Source organism: Camponotus vicinus, unplaced genomic scaffold (assembly GCF_025532165.1).
Source record: "Camponotus vicinus isolate PSW18456_S1 unplaced genomic scaffold, iyCamVici1.0 SCAF_12, whole genome shotgun sequence".
Lineage (NCBI taxonomy): Eukaryota > Metazoa > Arthropoda > Insecta > Hymenoptera > Formicidae > Camponotus > Camponotus vicinus.
In genome coordinates this window covers 3,533,529-3,547,502 of record NW_028141948.1, presented here as the reverse complement: position 1 = coordinate 3,547,502, position 13,974 = coordinate 3,533,529, and the positions used below count along the sequence as shown (strand labels likewise).

At 33.1% G+C, this 13,974-nt stretch overlaps 1 protein-coding gene across 5 annotated transcripts in view; it reads left to right on the top strand.

The window, feature by feature from the left end:
- Nucleotides 1-205: 205 nt before the first annotated feature.
- Nucleotides 206-13,974, top strand: part of Dhc98d (Dynein heavy chain at 89D) — a 29,343-nt gene continuing 15,574 nt past the window's right edge. For 2 of the 5 annotated variants that reach the window (XR_014435884.1, XM_083083785.1), the window contains exons 1-24: nucleotides 222-348; nucleotides 526-643; nucleotides 758-836; nucleotides 907-1,054; nucleotides 2,552-2,812; nucleotides 2,889-2,944; nucleotides 3,265-3,498; nucleotides 3,806-3,901; nucleotides 4,164-4,450; nucleotides 4,569-4,725; nucleotides 4,974-5,237; nucleotides 5,638-7,527; nucleotides 7,875-8,062; nucleotides 8,150-8,429; nucleotides 8,572-8,816; nucleotides 9,049-9,568; nucleotides 9,728-10,158; nucleotides 10,851-11,014; nucleotides 11,531-11,878; nucleotides 12,019-12,410; nucleotides 12,582-12,719; nucleotides 12,786-12,976; nucleotides 13,147-13,322; nucleotides 13,576-13,829. Coding sequence is in view for 4 of the 5 variants with exons in the window: in XM_083083785.1 (XP_082939911.1) it covers nucleotides 540-643; nucleotides 758-836; nucleotides 907-1,054; nucleotides 2,552-2,812; nucleotides 2,889-2,944; nucleotides 3,265-3,498; nucleotides 3,806-3,901; nucleotides 4,164-4,450; nucleotides 4,569-4,725; nucleotides 4,974-5,237; nucleotides 5,638-7,527; nucleotides 7,875-8,062; nucleotides 8,150-8,429; nucleotides 8,572-8,816; nucleotides 9,049-9,568; nucleotides 9,728-10,158; nucleotides 10,851-11,014; nucleotides 11,531-11,878; nucleotides 12,019-12,410; nucleotides 12,582-12,719; nucleotides 12,786-12,976; nucleotides 13,147-13,322; nucleotides 13,576-13,829 (6,903 nt within the window). In the remaining variant the exon portion in view is untranslated. Of the gene's footprint in view, nucleotides 392-525; nucleotides 644-757; nucleotides 837-906; nucleotides 1,055-2,551; nucleotides 2,813-2,888; nucleotides 2,945-3,264; nucleotides 3,499-3,805; nucleotides 3,902-4,163; nucleotides 4,451-4,568; nucleotides 4,726-4,973; nucleotides 5,238-5,637; nucleotides 7,528-7,874; nucleotides 8,063-8,149; nucleotides 8,430-8,571; nucleotides 8,817-9,048; nucleotides 9,569-9,727; nucleotides 10,159-10,850; nucleotides 11,015-11,530; nucleotides 11,879-12,018; nucleotides 12,411-12,581; nucleotides 12,720-12,785; nucleotides 12,977-13,146; nucleotides 13,323-13,575; nucleotides 13,830-13,974 lie in introns of all 5 variants that reach the window. The other 3 variants (XM_083083786.1, XM_083083782.1, XM_083083783.1) reach the window with 3 other exon arrangements.

Below are 13,974 nucleotides of genomic sequence, written 5' to 3'. Positions count from 1 at the left end.
ATGCCACATTGTATTATTTTTAAATATATCTTTCTCTATCTCGTTATATAAATTTCATTGTGTAATCAATAAATACTCGTTTACCCTATATGTCCTACTTTTACACCGAGAAAACGTCTCACCATGACGACGGCGTCAAACTTATTCACTATCCGATATTTCTCGAAGATGAGCGTGTATCGTCGAGAAGTATTACATTCTGTAAAATAGTTATTTACAGTGACACATTTTCTATCTTTAAGATTGTATAAATAAAGTAGTATTGATCTTCTTATAAGAGATAAACTTTAAGAAAGTAAAATGTGAAATATTACACATATAGAATACAGAGGGAATAAATTGTATGAAGTACGATCCTTTATATATATTATTTTAAAGTGAAAGATAAAAGGTTATTCACTTTACATCGTAAATTTTATTTTTTAAAAAAAGAATTAATTGCTTAAAAGAATTAATTTATTAAAAATAATATTAGAAGAGAATTAATTTATTAAAAATAATATTAGAGAAGTGTAAAAATTTTAGAATTCATTGATAATATGGAGAATGGTGATAAAAAAGATGAAAAAAAAGAAAATGAAGAAGAAAATTCAGCCGACAAAGACAACCAGGATAAACCATCCATCGCATACATGGACTATCGGTAGGTACTAATTAATAGTGATATAATTAATATCCTTTTTATCATCATGATTATATGAAATTTGCCTTTTTCATGAAATTTATTAAATGACGTGAAATTACTTGATTTAATTAGAATAAGATGGATTCGCGACAGAGTATTGAAGTTTCTCCGGCTGACTGATCAGGAACATCTTTTCGACAATCTTATAAATGTAATTAATTTTTCTTGATAAATAGTTTAAAGATTAATCGAGATTATATATAATTATCTTTGATTATTAGGCGAATAACCGATACTTCGAAGACAAGCTACTTAACTTTCTTATATTAGATTTGTACGGAGTGACGGATCTGGAGAAAAAACTGATTTTCTTCTACAAAACTTACGTCAGTGAAGTATTTCAGGAGGAAGTCTCAGTGTGGGAGGAAAGTAAGCTTTAAACGCGCTTTTATAGCGAGGCTAGGCTTTTACAGGGGTGTGTCAAGTCTATTGAATCTACTCTTTCGATCATAAATTTTCTTATCAATCTCCTGAATCTGAGACATCCCTTGCAGTATAACTATATTTAGCAGTCAATAGGAAGTGTTATGATAAAGCATGTAATATAATTCCGATATACGACGATTGTGACTTTAGGTCAGCGCGCAAAAATAACAGCATTGACAGCATTTACCTCAAAGAGCAGAAGGTTAACAAAAAGTGCTCCTGGTAAAAATTTCGGGATTTTTAATATTGAGTAGCATCTCTTTAGAATTATATTGAGCATATAATATCTCTCGTAGCTGCACAATTTTTATATTATATTTAATATTGTATACAGGGTAGGGCAAAAGTTCCGGAACGGCTAAATATCTCAGAAAATATTAATTTTTTGAAAAAATAGTTTAGACAGAAAAAAAATGGCTTAAAAAATCTATTAGCTGATAGTATTTATTTGACCTTGGGATGACCTTGAAAAGCGCGGTCAAGGTCACTATAAAAATCTTAAATGGCAACCCCTATTTTTTATTACATATTCTTATAACTGAGGTTGAGAGCTTTCCAAAACACTATAATTAAATATTTTTTCATCAACTTTCCGAGTTATGAGGCTTGAAATCATTCTTAATTTCTTAATTTTACATAAACCGTAAAATATATCTTGTAAAATATTCATTTTTCGATTATCTTACCTTAATCCTTTTAGGTACAAAATAATGAAAGGAATCAATTGGTGTAAAGAAAACACATAGTTGTTTCGAAGAAAAAATATGTAATTTGCAATTAACAAATAAATATTTTACAGATATTTTACGGTTTATGTAAAATTAAGAAATGATTTCAAGCCTCATAACTCGGAAAGTACTTGATGAAAAAATATTTAATTATAGTGTTTTGGAAAGCTCTTGACCTCAGCTATAAGAATATGTAATAAAAAATAGGGGTTGCCATTTAAGATTTTTATGGTGACCTTGACCGCGCTTTTCAAGGTCATCCCAAGGTCAAATAAATACCATCAGCTAATAGATTTTTTTAAACCATTTTTTTCTGTCAACCATTTTTTCAAAAAATTAATATTTTCTGAGATATTTAGCTGTTCCGAAACTTTTGCCCTACCCTGTATATTAATATGTTAGTATATAAATTTAATCATGTAAAATATCTAGCAGTAGAGTGATCAATATAGAAAGTTTTAGGTAATAATAGAACTCTGCACTTGAAAATTACATATTATTCTTATATACGAATGCCTCTTGTTGCAACATACATAAAAAAGCATGCGTTTTTCTTTCCTCTTATAGGTATTAATTTCCATCTCTCTTGTCTTTTCTTCCTTTCTGGCATTTTAAAGTAAAAACAATCTTGGAATTGATATATTGTTTGATGAATGTTTTAATCGAGGAAAGAAAAATCAGTTTGTTTGACGATATTTTTTGATAATATTAGGAAAAGTGGAGAAACATGATGATGACAAGAAAAAAAAGGATAGGAAGTTTGCGAAAAAAGTTAAAAAAGTCAAAGCCTTGACCGGCAAAGTGAGTCCGGTTACTAGTCGCATGGAAATGAGCACTAGTACTTTGCATACTCCTAGTATACCAGAATCCAGCGAGGAGGAGGAAGAAGACGAAAACGAAGGAGAGCAGAACGACAGCGGTGATCTTTCTGCTTCTTCTAGAAAAAAAGGAGATCCGGAAAGTGCTCCTACTGGTAAGTTATGTTATGTATTTGTAAATATAAATTTACTTTAAAAAATATTAGTAATGATAATAATTTATATTTCCAGATAGCCCCGCTTTTGCACCACCGCCTGGAGAAGAAGATAAATATATTCTAACTAAGGTTGATTTATTCAGCAAAGATTTATTAAATAATGAATTTCTTTGCATAATTCATATCATAGTCAATTCATTTAATTTTATAAATAAAAAAACAAGTTAGATTTTTTTCACTAAAAATGGAAAAATTCCTCAATAATTGATTAATTTTAGCTTGAATTAATTTCAATATCGAGCAGTCTATCTTAGTCTATCTTAGTTTTCTCGTCTCTTCTTAGTTTTAAAAAGAGATGCGCAATCGATCAAACTGTGATTAAAAAAAAAAAAACAAATTGTTGTTGAATGAAATTAATTATAAGAGAATATTATTTATGACAATTGCAGAAATTGGTGGAGAAAGTTTGTCAGGTACCGGTGCTTCACATGATATGCGGTCAAATAGACGGCAACAGAACTGACCTGCAGGACATCACGTTCTTCTACTTCATGCGCACCAGTGATGAGGGCATACCTTCTTTCGATACCTACGAAGAGTGCCTCAATGAGATCACGAATTACGTGGTGGTCGGCTCGCTCGACAGCAGATTCCTGGCTTCCTTGAATAAAATACTGGTTCATGTAAGGATTGTTCAGTTTTTTGTAACTTACAACCTATATCTCCCGATACATTGTAAACCAAATTGTAGCGTTGAATATTTAAATATCTATTGAAATGTCTGTTTTATAAAGATAAATTTTAAATTTTTTAATATATTGTTTATAAAACTTTAAAAATTATTTTTACCTTAATAGAAAACACTACAATTTTTGAATCGTAAATATTTATAATCGGATTGATTTGTTATTTGTTTGTTTTATAATGTATGTATTAAAGGATATAAGGTTGAGATACACATAGTAATTAAATAATATATGGGAACACTAGGTATTTAAGCCATTGGTGGAAAATCAATTCAGAGGACCGGATTCTTGCGAGCCATTGCAGGTTGATGAAAAAAGAAAGAAGGTGGACGTCGAAGCAGTGAGTATTGAAAAATCCGCGCTAACGAATATCGAAACTCGAGTACATAAAATATTTATCTATTTTAAAAATTATTATATAGAATCTATATAAAAATGTAACTTAATGCACTATATTTACACAATACTATTAAATTTACTTCATACAAATATAATTGTTTCTAAATTATTTTCTATAATGTGTCCTATTAATTCAAATCAATAGTCAAAATTGATAAACTATTAATAGCTAATAATTTCAATATTTTAAATTTTTTCTGAAGAAATCGATGCTGAAGCGACCATCCGTTTTTATGAGACCATCCATATTAATATCTAAACAAGATCTGCTCGCAAGAGGAAAGAGGAACGATGAAGAAACAATCTCACAGGATGAAAGCTCCAGAAGCAGAAAACTAAAACCAAGTTCGAGAAGCAAAAGATCCGATTTATCTACATCGGAATTAAGCAGATCAGCCAGTTTAAGGGAAACGAGAAAACAGCCAATGATCGAGCAAATCAAGAAAGATATTTTAGATTATCTCGACAATATAATCGAGAGCGCAGAATCGTTAGTATTATTTTAATTAAGAAATTGATATGTAAATATTGCATCTATCATATATCTTTAAGGGCAAATTTTCTTTCATATTATAAATAATTTTGTGCTTTTGATTTTGATGACGCAGGACATTGGAGCATATCGAAGGCGATATTTTGCTGACAATGCCGAAAATTCCAGAGCTCAACGATCCTACAATAACAGATGATATATTGCTGAAGAATAAGGATATCGTCGAACAAATGGAAGAAATAATTATGTTGTGGGAGAAACATATACAGAAGGTGAATATTTCTTATAATCTCTTTTCGTTTTCATTTCTCTACAATTTTGAATTATTAATATACGATGATCTGAAATGTTGATCAATTAATTAAAAATATAATTAAAAATAACTATAGATTAAGAAAACATTTATTATTATTAACATATTTAAAAAAATCAATATTTTTCTGTGAAAGATTCTAAATCAGTTTTTAAAAATTGTCATAAATTGTTGTATTAGTATATATTTTGTTTTATTATCACGTAGATAATGGAGTTATACGTGAGCAAAGCATTTCCGGGGAAAGGACCAATAGCAGAGTACCAACACTGGCAAGATTGCGAGACCGGATTAACAATGTTGGTTGAACAGTTGAAAATGCCCTTTGTCAAAAGAATCCTCGATCTTCTGGAACAAATACACTCGCCGATTGCTTCGAGCTTTCAATATTTTCGAACCGAACTATGGAAGCACTACGTCGAAGCCAGAGACAATAATAAATTTATTCAAACTCTGATGAGATACTTCAAGGTAACGATCACGAAAAAATTCTATTGTATTTATAATAATGGAACTGAAATGCTCGGAAATTTTGTAGATGTATTCTTAGATCAATTTTTTGAAAAATATCCAAATATTTCTAGCTTTCGAATTAAAAATCTAAAATTTTCTTACCAATCGAGCTTCTAAAATGAAAATTACCAATCAACACTCATTCTATATTTAATTTTAATAATAATAGAGTTTAAAAATTTCAAACTTTTACCCACATCAAGAAATTCAAATGACAAATGTTAAACATTTATTAAAAAAGTAAATTAAATGTTTATTCGAAAAATAGATCGAAGAATACTCTAAAGAATTTAGGCAAATATTTTAACATATTTATATTAATATTTATTGACTATATATATTTTTATTAAAACCGTAGTTGATTACCGAATCGGATTCGTTCGAATCTATAGCAGAGTGCATACCTTCGTTGATGGAGGGACTGCGAATGCTCTGGGTGTTATCTAGTTATTATTGCCGTGAGGAGAAAATAATGTTGCTGATGGACCGGATATCATGGCAACTCTGCGAAAACGTCAGGCATAATCTGGCTATCGTCTTACTGTTCAAAAAGCCTCTAGAAGAAATCCTAAAAAAGACAAGCGCAGCCAGCGCGATGCTGAAACAGTGGAGACAATCATACTTGAAGACTCGATTGGATATCGAACTGTCGGGAAAAGGAAATCGTTGGGAATTCGACCAAAAACGTCTCTTTCAGGATACGAAGTACATTGCCGAAGTGTGCAACGATCTGTACAAAATTGCTGGTGTCCTGCAGGACTTCTACAACATCTTCGGACCCGATCTCAAATCTATCATAAACGATCCGGCGCAAATCGATGCTGTGGTGAAGCGAGTGGACGCGCTGGTGGTGCCGATCGAGGAGGCTGACTTCGACATCTTCAACGTATTCAACAAGGAGAATTGGGAGGCCATGACCGCATGGTTCTACGAGCAGGTGACTTATCTGGAGGATCAGGCCAAATTCTACATCGACGAATGCTTTACGGTGCTGATCAACGCTGAGAATGCGCTAGAAATGTTGCTCAAGTTCAAGAATATAAAGACCCGTGCCGCCATTCAACAGCAGCTGCTACGGAAATTTGATATGATTATGCAGCAGTTTAGCAAAGAGGTCAACATCGTGGAAAACATATATCATCGCGGCAAACGGCATCCGCCGTTGCTGACGTATCATCCGCCGATGGCGGGAGCAATTTTCTGGGTGAGGCAGCTTTTCCACAGACTGCGTAGGCCGGTGCTGATCTTCCAGGAAGTGCGCGAGCTGAAGCACAACGAATTGAAGCTTCTCGCGTTCAGCCAGTACTTCGAACTCGCGAAGCAGCTGAAGGAGTTCGAGAAAGCGAAGTTCAACATGTGGCTTGAGAAGGCGTTACCGATAATAACTACCATCATGAAAAAGAGCGTATTGAGGATGATTCGCATCGAATGGAATCCTGCAGCTACTCTGACCTTCCCGGATGAGCAACAAGCCAAAGATCTTCAACTAGTCCAATTTATGTCGAAGACGAAGGGCAAAAACGTGGGTTCCATTCTATCAACTCCACATGAATCGCTAGTAAGACAAGACGGCATAATATCGAAAGCCAGCGCGGAGATCGAGAGTATTGCAGGCTCTAGAATCATCTCTATGGCTCAGCCGCGCCCGGAAGGGAAGATCGACACCAGAGTATCATCATTGAAAGAAGCAGGCAAAAGCTCCACTGTGTCCTCTGATAGATACGATACCCGTGCGAAGATCACTTGGAAGGAGTTTATGAGCGGCGCTATTCTGCTAGAGTGCCAACTACGCTTTCAGGTCAACTTCGACTGGGAAGTTTTCGAGGTAATTAGAGAGGCGGAATTGATGGAACAGCTAGGCTTCGAGTTGCCCGCGACTATCAGAGACGTTGGCATTCAAAAGACTCGGCTGAGGACGGATCTCGACGCCATCGAGAAGATGATCGAGCAATACAACAATATCCTAAAGACATTAGACAAAGCGGATGTGCAATTGCTGAAGCAAACCTTGCAGGATGTCGAGAAACACATTCAACCTGGCGTCACGCGATTCAGTTGGAACTCTTTGAGCATCTCGGATTATGCAGCAACCTGTAATAGAATATTGAAGAACTTGGTTTCCACCATCAATCAAGTTGAACAGATAAAAAAGGAGCTTGACAATAGAATTGTTTCTGAACTGGAATCATATCATTTGTTCTCTGTAAAGAAAGAAATCGCTGAATCAGAGATCCTCTTACCGTGCAAGGTATATTTTATATAAATTTTATTTTCCTAGAAAATTTCTTTCTCTTGTATATATTTAAATAAATAGAATTATATTTTTTCGAAAACAAAAATTAAATATTTTTTGGGTTAATATGGCGATTTTTTTACAATAATATAGATACATTCAATTGTGCAATAATGAAAAGAAAAATAAATTATGTTATTTGAATATCAAGCTCGAAATGAAAGACTATTAAAAAATAAATAATGTGACTTGCAATATCAGAAATAATTGTACTTTATAAGTAACAAATATTTTTTCTGCTTACAAATATTATGTAAATAAAATTACTCGTTGGTTGCATCTAATTTCTTTTATCTTTGTAGACCTATTTTATGGAAATAAAAAATCGAAGATCCGAACTGGTATCGTTGATGTTAAAGGCTTACCGGTCAATAAGTCCGATGCTTATAAAACTGGAAAGTTTGGTGCTAGGTACTGCCACCGGAAAAAGCCCAGCCATGCAACTTTTGTATGAAAAGTATGAGAAGAAAATCTTCGCTGCTTTTATAATGTATGTAATATCTCTTATTAATAAGCATAATAAATTCATTACTATTAATAAGTACGTTATTTTATTGAAAGATCTTTTATTTTCTAGGTGCATGGTAAGAAACATGGAGGTTCTGAACAAAATGTTAAACAGAACTAAGCCGATCTTCCAAGTAGATGCGATATTGATAGCGTCCGAAGTAATATTACGCCCGTCACCCGGAGAGATCTACAACATCATCTGTCAGGACGTGCGAGATCTATTGGAAAGATTAAAAGGATTCTCGAGATGGATGAATGGAACTTGCTTGGAATGTGAACCACAGAAAAAGGAATTTTCGGAGGATTTGGTTCTTTTCAGTTTCTTCGAGGACGTGATGAGTGTCCGGGTTGAGTAAAGTTTACGAGTTCGAAAATATACTTTATATTAATTTAACAAAATAAATATTTAAGCAAATAATTATAATTATAAATAATATAGCATTTATTTTTCAATTTGAAAATAATAAAAAATATGCTAAATATTCACAGATAATTAATGAACTCATAAAGGTAGTTCAGGACACGGCGTACAGAATTTCGACGGAATGCTGCCGATATTTGTACAGATGGAAGAAATACAGCAATTTATGGTCGTTTGATAAGAATCTCGTTTGTGAGAAATTCGCGGCGACGAAACCCACGCTTGTACAATACGATGAAAAATTCACGTTTTACGAAAGCATTTTGGAGGAACTCGAAGATATGTCACCTTACTTCGACATAAGCAGTGTACGGTAAAGCGGTATCAACAATTTATGTTGCTATAAAAATATGAAATTTTCATAAAATTATTAATGATAATAGTCCTTTGAAAAATTCATCCTGTAATAATAGATTCTTTTTATTTATACTCTCTTCTTCTTTCAAAATGTGTAATTGATTTTGTATGTAAATTTGGCTTCTTAAATTATTATCTCTATTTTTTCAAAAATTTCTGTTTTAACCTAGACTTTTTTCTTTTCAAAGGCTCAACTTGACACTGCTCTTATCAAGCATCGAGAGTCAAGCGAAAGAGTGGAAACAGGTTTTAGGGAATTATCTTCTGTCCGACACTGTGCAGGCTATGAATCAGTTAAAAACTCAGATCGAGATCTTTCGCAGCGAGATCGAGCTGGTGGTTACCGGATTGGATCGTTTCATGTCGATCATGCAAGCGATCACCGACGTGAGAAATATGGCGATCCAAGCTGAGGTGCAATACCTGTCTTATCAGGAATGTTTTCGAACAATGCGCACTCATGCGATTGTGTTCTCTCCATCGGACGAAACGATGGCGTACGAGTTACAACGTAAATGGGAGTCCTTATATCTTGGAGCGTTTTATAGAGCTTCGACCCTGGAAAGCACCATCGAAAAATTTGCCGAAATGATTGAGGATCAAATTCGACAGTTCTTAGATGAAACTGCGAAATTTGCCGAAGATTTTGAGACGCATGGTCCCGGAAGCACCGGAGATGAACTAGAGCTTGGACTGAAAAAAATGGATGTATGTTAAAAAAAATAACATAATTGCATTCTTTTGAAAAACATCTAAAATTTTCAATTCTTGTCCTTTCTAAATTTTTCGGAAGGATTAAATAACTTTGATGAGAATAAAATCATAATTGTCAGCCATGGTATTTAGTTTCCTTTCGCTTATTTATAGGAATATGGTAAACTGATCAACAAATACGAAGAAAGACGCTCGAATCTGATAAAGTATGAAACCCTGTTCGATCTGTCGCCTACCGATTATTCAGTTTTTCTAAAAGTCAAGACAGAATACCAGAACATGGAGATGTTATATGATCTCTATAAAAAACAGAGTAACGCACGAGAGATCTGGGCGAAGACTCTCTGGGTGAACTTGAATCCCCAGCAGCTCATCGAGGGTATGGAACACTTCATGAGAGAGCTCCGACAACTGCCCAAGTCCATCAGAGATATGAACGTCGGTCGTGCCTTGAACGCCAATATGAAAAACTTCAAGAATTCAGTGCCGCTCTTCATCGAGCTGAAGAACGAAGCTATGCGCGAGAGACACTGGCAAGAGCTGATGAAAAGAACCGGACAATATTTCGATATGGACCCGGACAGGTGTGCGGATGATGAATAATTAAACGATTATTATTATACATGTGCTTTTGAACGATAGAGACCGGATAAAGTGCGATTTTTGTGAAGAATTAATCACGAATATGGATGATTATTGCATTACTTACACATGCAAAGGTGTAGCGATAAAAATAAGAGTACATTTTTGTATTTTTTATTATAGTATTTTAAATGTTTATTTATGTATGTATTATTTATTCATTATTATATAATGTACAATTTATTGTAATATTTACGAATTTCGTATACATATATCCGTTATATCTATGTATTTTTTTAATATTTATATATGTAGTAAAATATGCTAATTTTTAAGATGTATGTTGTATGTTAAAATAGGTGCAAGGATATTATTTAATTTTTCTGGTAAAAATGAACTGATCTATGATGCATATATTATTTCATAATTTTTTTGAACTTTTTATACGTGTTCATTTTTTTATAGATTCTCTTGACATAGTCGATCATTAATGGTCAGTGTAAACTTATTCGTGAGTGCGTTGACGAGTTTAATTAATTTTTAAAAGTATAATTAATAATATATAGAGACACTTTTTAATATAAAAATGACGCAACGAAAATGTCTTACGATAGAGGGGTAAGCTTTTTAAATCACGTTGCATTGTAAATTTGAAAATATGAAAAATACGAATACAATTATTGAATTATTCCAGATTTACCTTAGAAAATATGTTTGCTATGGAGCTAGGAAAGTATCAAGACATCGCTCAAGATATTGTAATGAATGCCGTGAAAGAGCTTGCGATAGAAAGAGGCGTGAAAGAAATGGGGGAAGTATGGAAGTCTATGGAATTCAATCTCGTGAAACATTATAAAGGTATATACCAGTTATTTAGCAAATAAATTATGTTCAATTATTATATATTATATATAAATAAATAATAAATAATAAATAATGAATAATGAATAATGAATAATGAATAATGAATAATGAATAATGAATAATGAATAATGAATAATGAATAATGAATAATGAATAATGAATAATGAATAATGAATAATGAATAATGAATAATGAATAATGAATAATGAATAATGAATAATGAATAATGAATAATGAATAATGAATAATGAATAATGAATAATGAATAATGAATAACGAATAACGAATAATGAATAATGAATAACGAATAATGAATAATGAATAATGAATAATAAATAATCAATAATCAGTAATCAATAATAAATAATCAATAATCAATAATCAATAATCAATAATAAATAATAATAAATAATATTAATTATAATTAAATAATATTAATTAAATAAATTATTAAAAAATAAATAAACAAAATAAATTACACAGAATTCTATGATCGTTGATTATATTCAGGTATGGAAGATCGTGGTTTTATTCTTGGCCCACTCGACGAATTGAATCTGGTACTCGAGGACAACATGCTGACCGTGCACAGCATGGCGGGTTCGCAATTTATCGGACCGTTTCTCAACGTCGTTCAGAAATGGGAACACACGATGCACACGATCTCCGAAGTTCTAGAGGTGTGGGTGGAACTGCAGCGAAAGTGGCTATATCTCGAGGGCATCTTCGTGGGCGGCGACATCCGGCTTCAGTTACCGGATGAAACGAAAAGATTTGACGACATTGATCAAGCCTTCAAGAAGATCATGACTGACACGTCGAAGAGACGCAATGTCTTAGAATGTTGCACGATTTATGGTATTTGTGAAATTTACGCATATTCGCGCAAATTAATTATATAGAAGAATTAAATTAAATCAAAATAAAATCTCAGCATAGATTTTAAAAAATTAGGTAAATTATGTACTAAATTGTTATATATATTTATAACTGTTTAGGCCGAAAAGATCAATTCGAAGCCATGATTGCGGCCCTCGAGAAGTGCCAAAAATCCCTCACGGAATACCTGCGCAATAAACGCGTTGTATTCCCGAGATTCAACTTTATAAGCGACGATGAACTGCTGAGCATTCTCGGTAGCAGTAATCCCACTATCATCCAGGAACACGTTGGAAAGATGTTCGATAATCTCGATAAGTTCAAACTGGTGCCTGACAGCTCAGACAGACTGATGGTGACGGCTTTCATATCTTGCGAGAAGGAAATTATGGAATTTAGAAATCCCGTGACTACAGAACAGAACATTGAAATCTGGATGGGTCTTGCTCTCGAGGAAATGAAGAGATCGAATCGATACTTGACAAAGAAAGCGGTCTACAATTATGGCAAGGTTTATGTTAAATTATTGCACATCTTTAACATATCATATCATTCGGAGAAAATGATTATATTTATATAAAAAAAGTATGTGATAATTAACTGAAAAATTAAAACTTCTTGACAAATTATGTTATAATTTTTACGATTTTTTTTTTTATAAAAATGATAATCATAAACGCAGGTACGAAAACCGAGAACGGAGTGGCTACTTGAATTTCAAGGAATGATGGTTCTCACAGCCAATCAGATATGGTGGACCGCGGAGGTCGAAAATGTTTTCGATAAGATATCCCAAGGAAATAAACGGGCTATGAAGGAGGTAATGTGGAAAATCATAAGTAAAATCTTTTTAGTTCAAATAAATTAATATATTACTTGTGTATAGTATTTACAACAACTCAACGACCAATTAGACGAAGTGGTGACATTAATGGGTAGTGATACGCTCACGAGCAACGATAGAAAGAAGATTGACATGGTTCTAACAATCGACGTGCACATTCGGGACATTATCGAGAACTTTGTTAGGGACAGCATTATAGATCCTACGGAATTTGAATGGGAAAGTCAATTGAGGTAGTACATCTCTTAATAAAGAGAGAGAGAGAGAGAGTCTCTTTATAAATATATTAAATTTTAAATAAGACTGATAAATATATTTAATATATTTATTATTAATAAATATTTGATTAACATCATTTTCTACGCGATGATTTTGTAATCTAATTATTTTTACATACATGCAGATTTTACTGGGTTCATGATCTGGATAATGTATGGATGAATCAATGTACAGGCACTTTCGAATACGGTTACGAGTACATGGGCCTTAATGGCAGATTGGTTATTACGCCTCTGACAGACAGGATATATCTCACAATCACGCAAGCTCTCTCGATGCACTTAGGCGGTTCTCCAGCGGGTATGTGAAGCACGTGGCACAGTTGCAAATTTCCCGAGCATAAACTAAATATAATGGCTTCTCATTTATTCTAAATGTAACTAAATTTAGAATGAAAAGAATAAATAAAGAATTATAATTAAAAATTAAGAAAAGTAATTAAACATCGGATAATTTTCAAAAATTTTAGCACAAGTCCAATTTGCATTTAATGTATTTTTTAAATATATAGTTATTTCGTTCCAATAAGGTTATCTTGATGTTTAACTTTAAGGTCCTGCTGGAACCGGCAAGACTGAGACAGTCAAGGATTTAGCGAAAGCCCTGGGTCTCTTATGTGTTGTCACTAATTGTGGAGAAGGGATGGATTTTATTGCGATCGGCAAGACTCTAGGTGGTCTGGCTCAATGCGGGGCATGGGGTTGCTTCGACGAATTCAATCGTATCGATACTTCTGTTCTCTCGGTTATCTCGACCCAGTTGCAAACTATACGCTCGGCGCTACAAGTTAAAGCTCAAAGATTTACGGTACACACTCATGAATATTAAAAGCGTAAAGTCCCAAGAATAATAGAAACCTAAAACGTAATTATAAAAAAAATTATTTATAAGTTAATGAAATAATTTTAAGAAAGAGAACCGTTCGAGGAAGCTCTAGCTGCTTATCTAATAT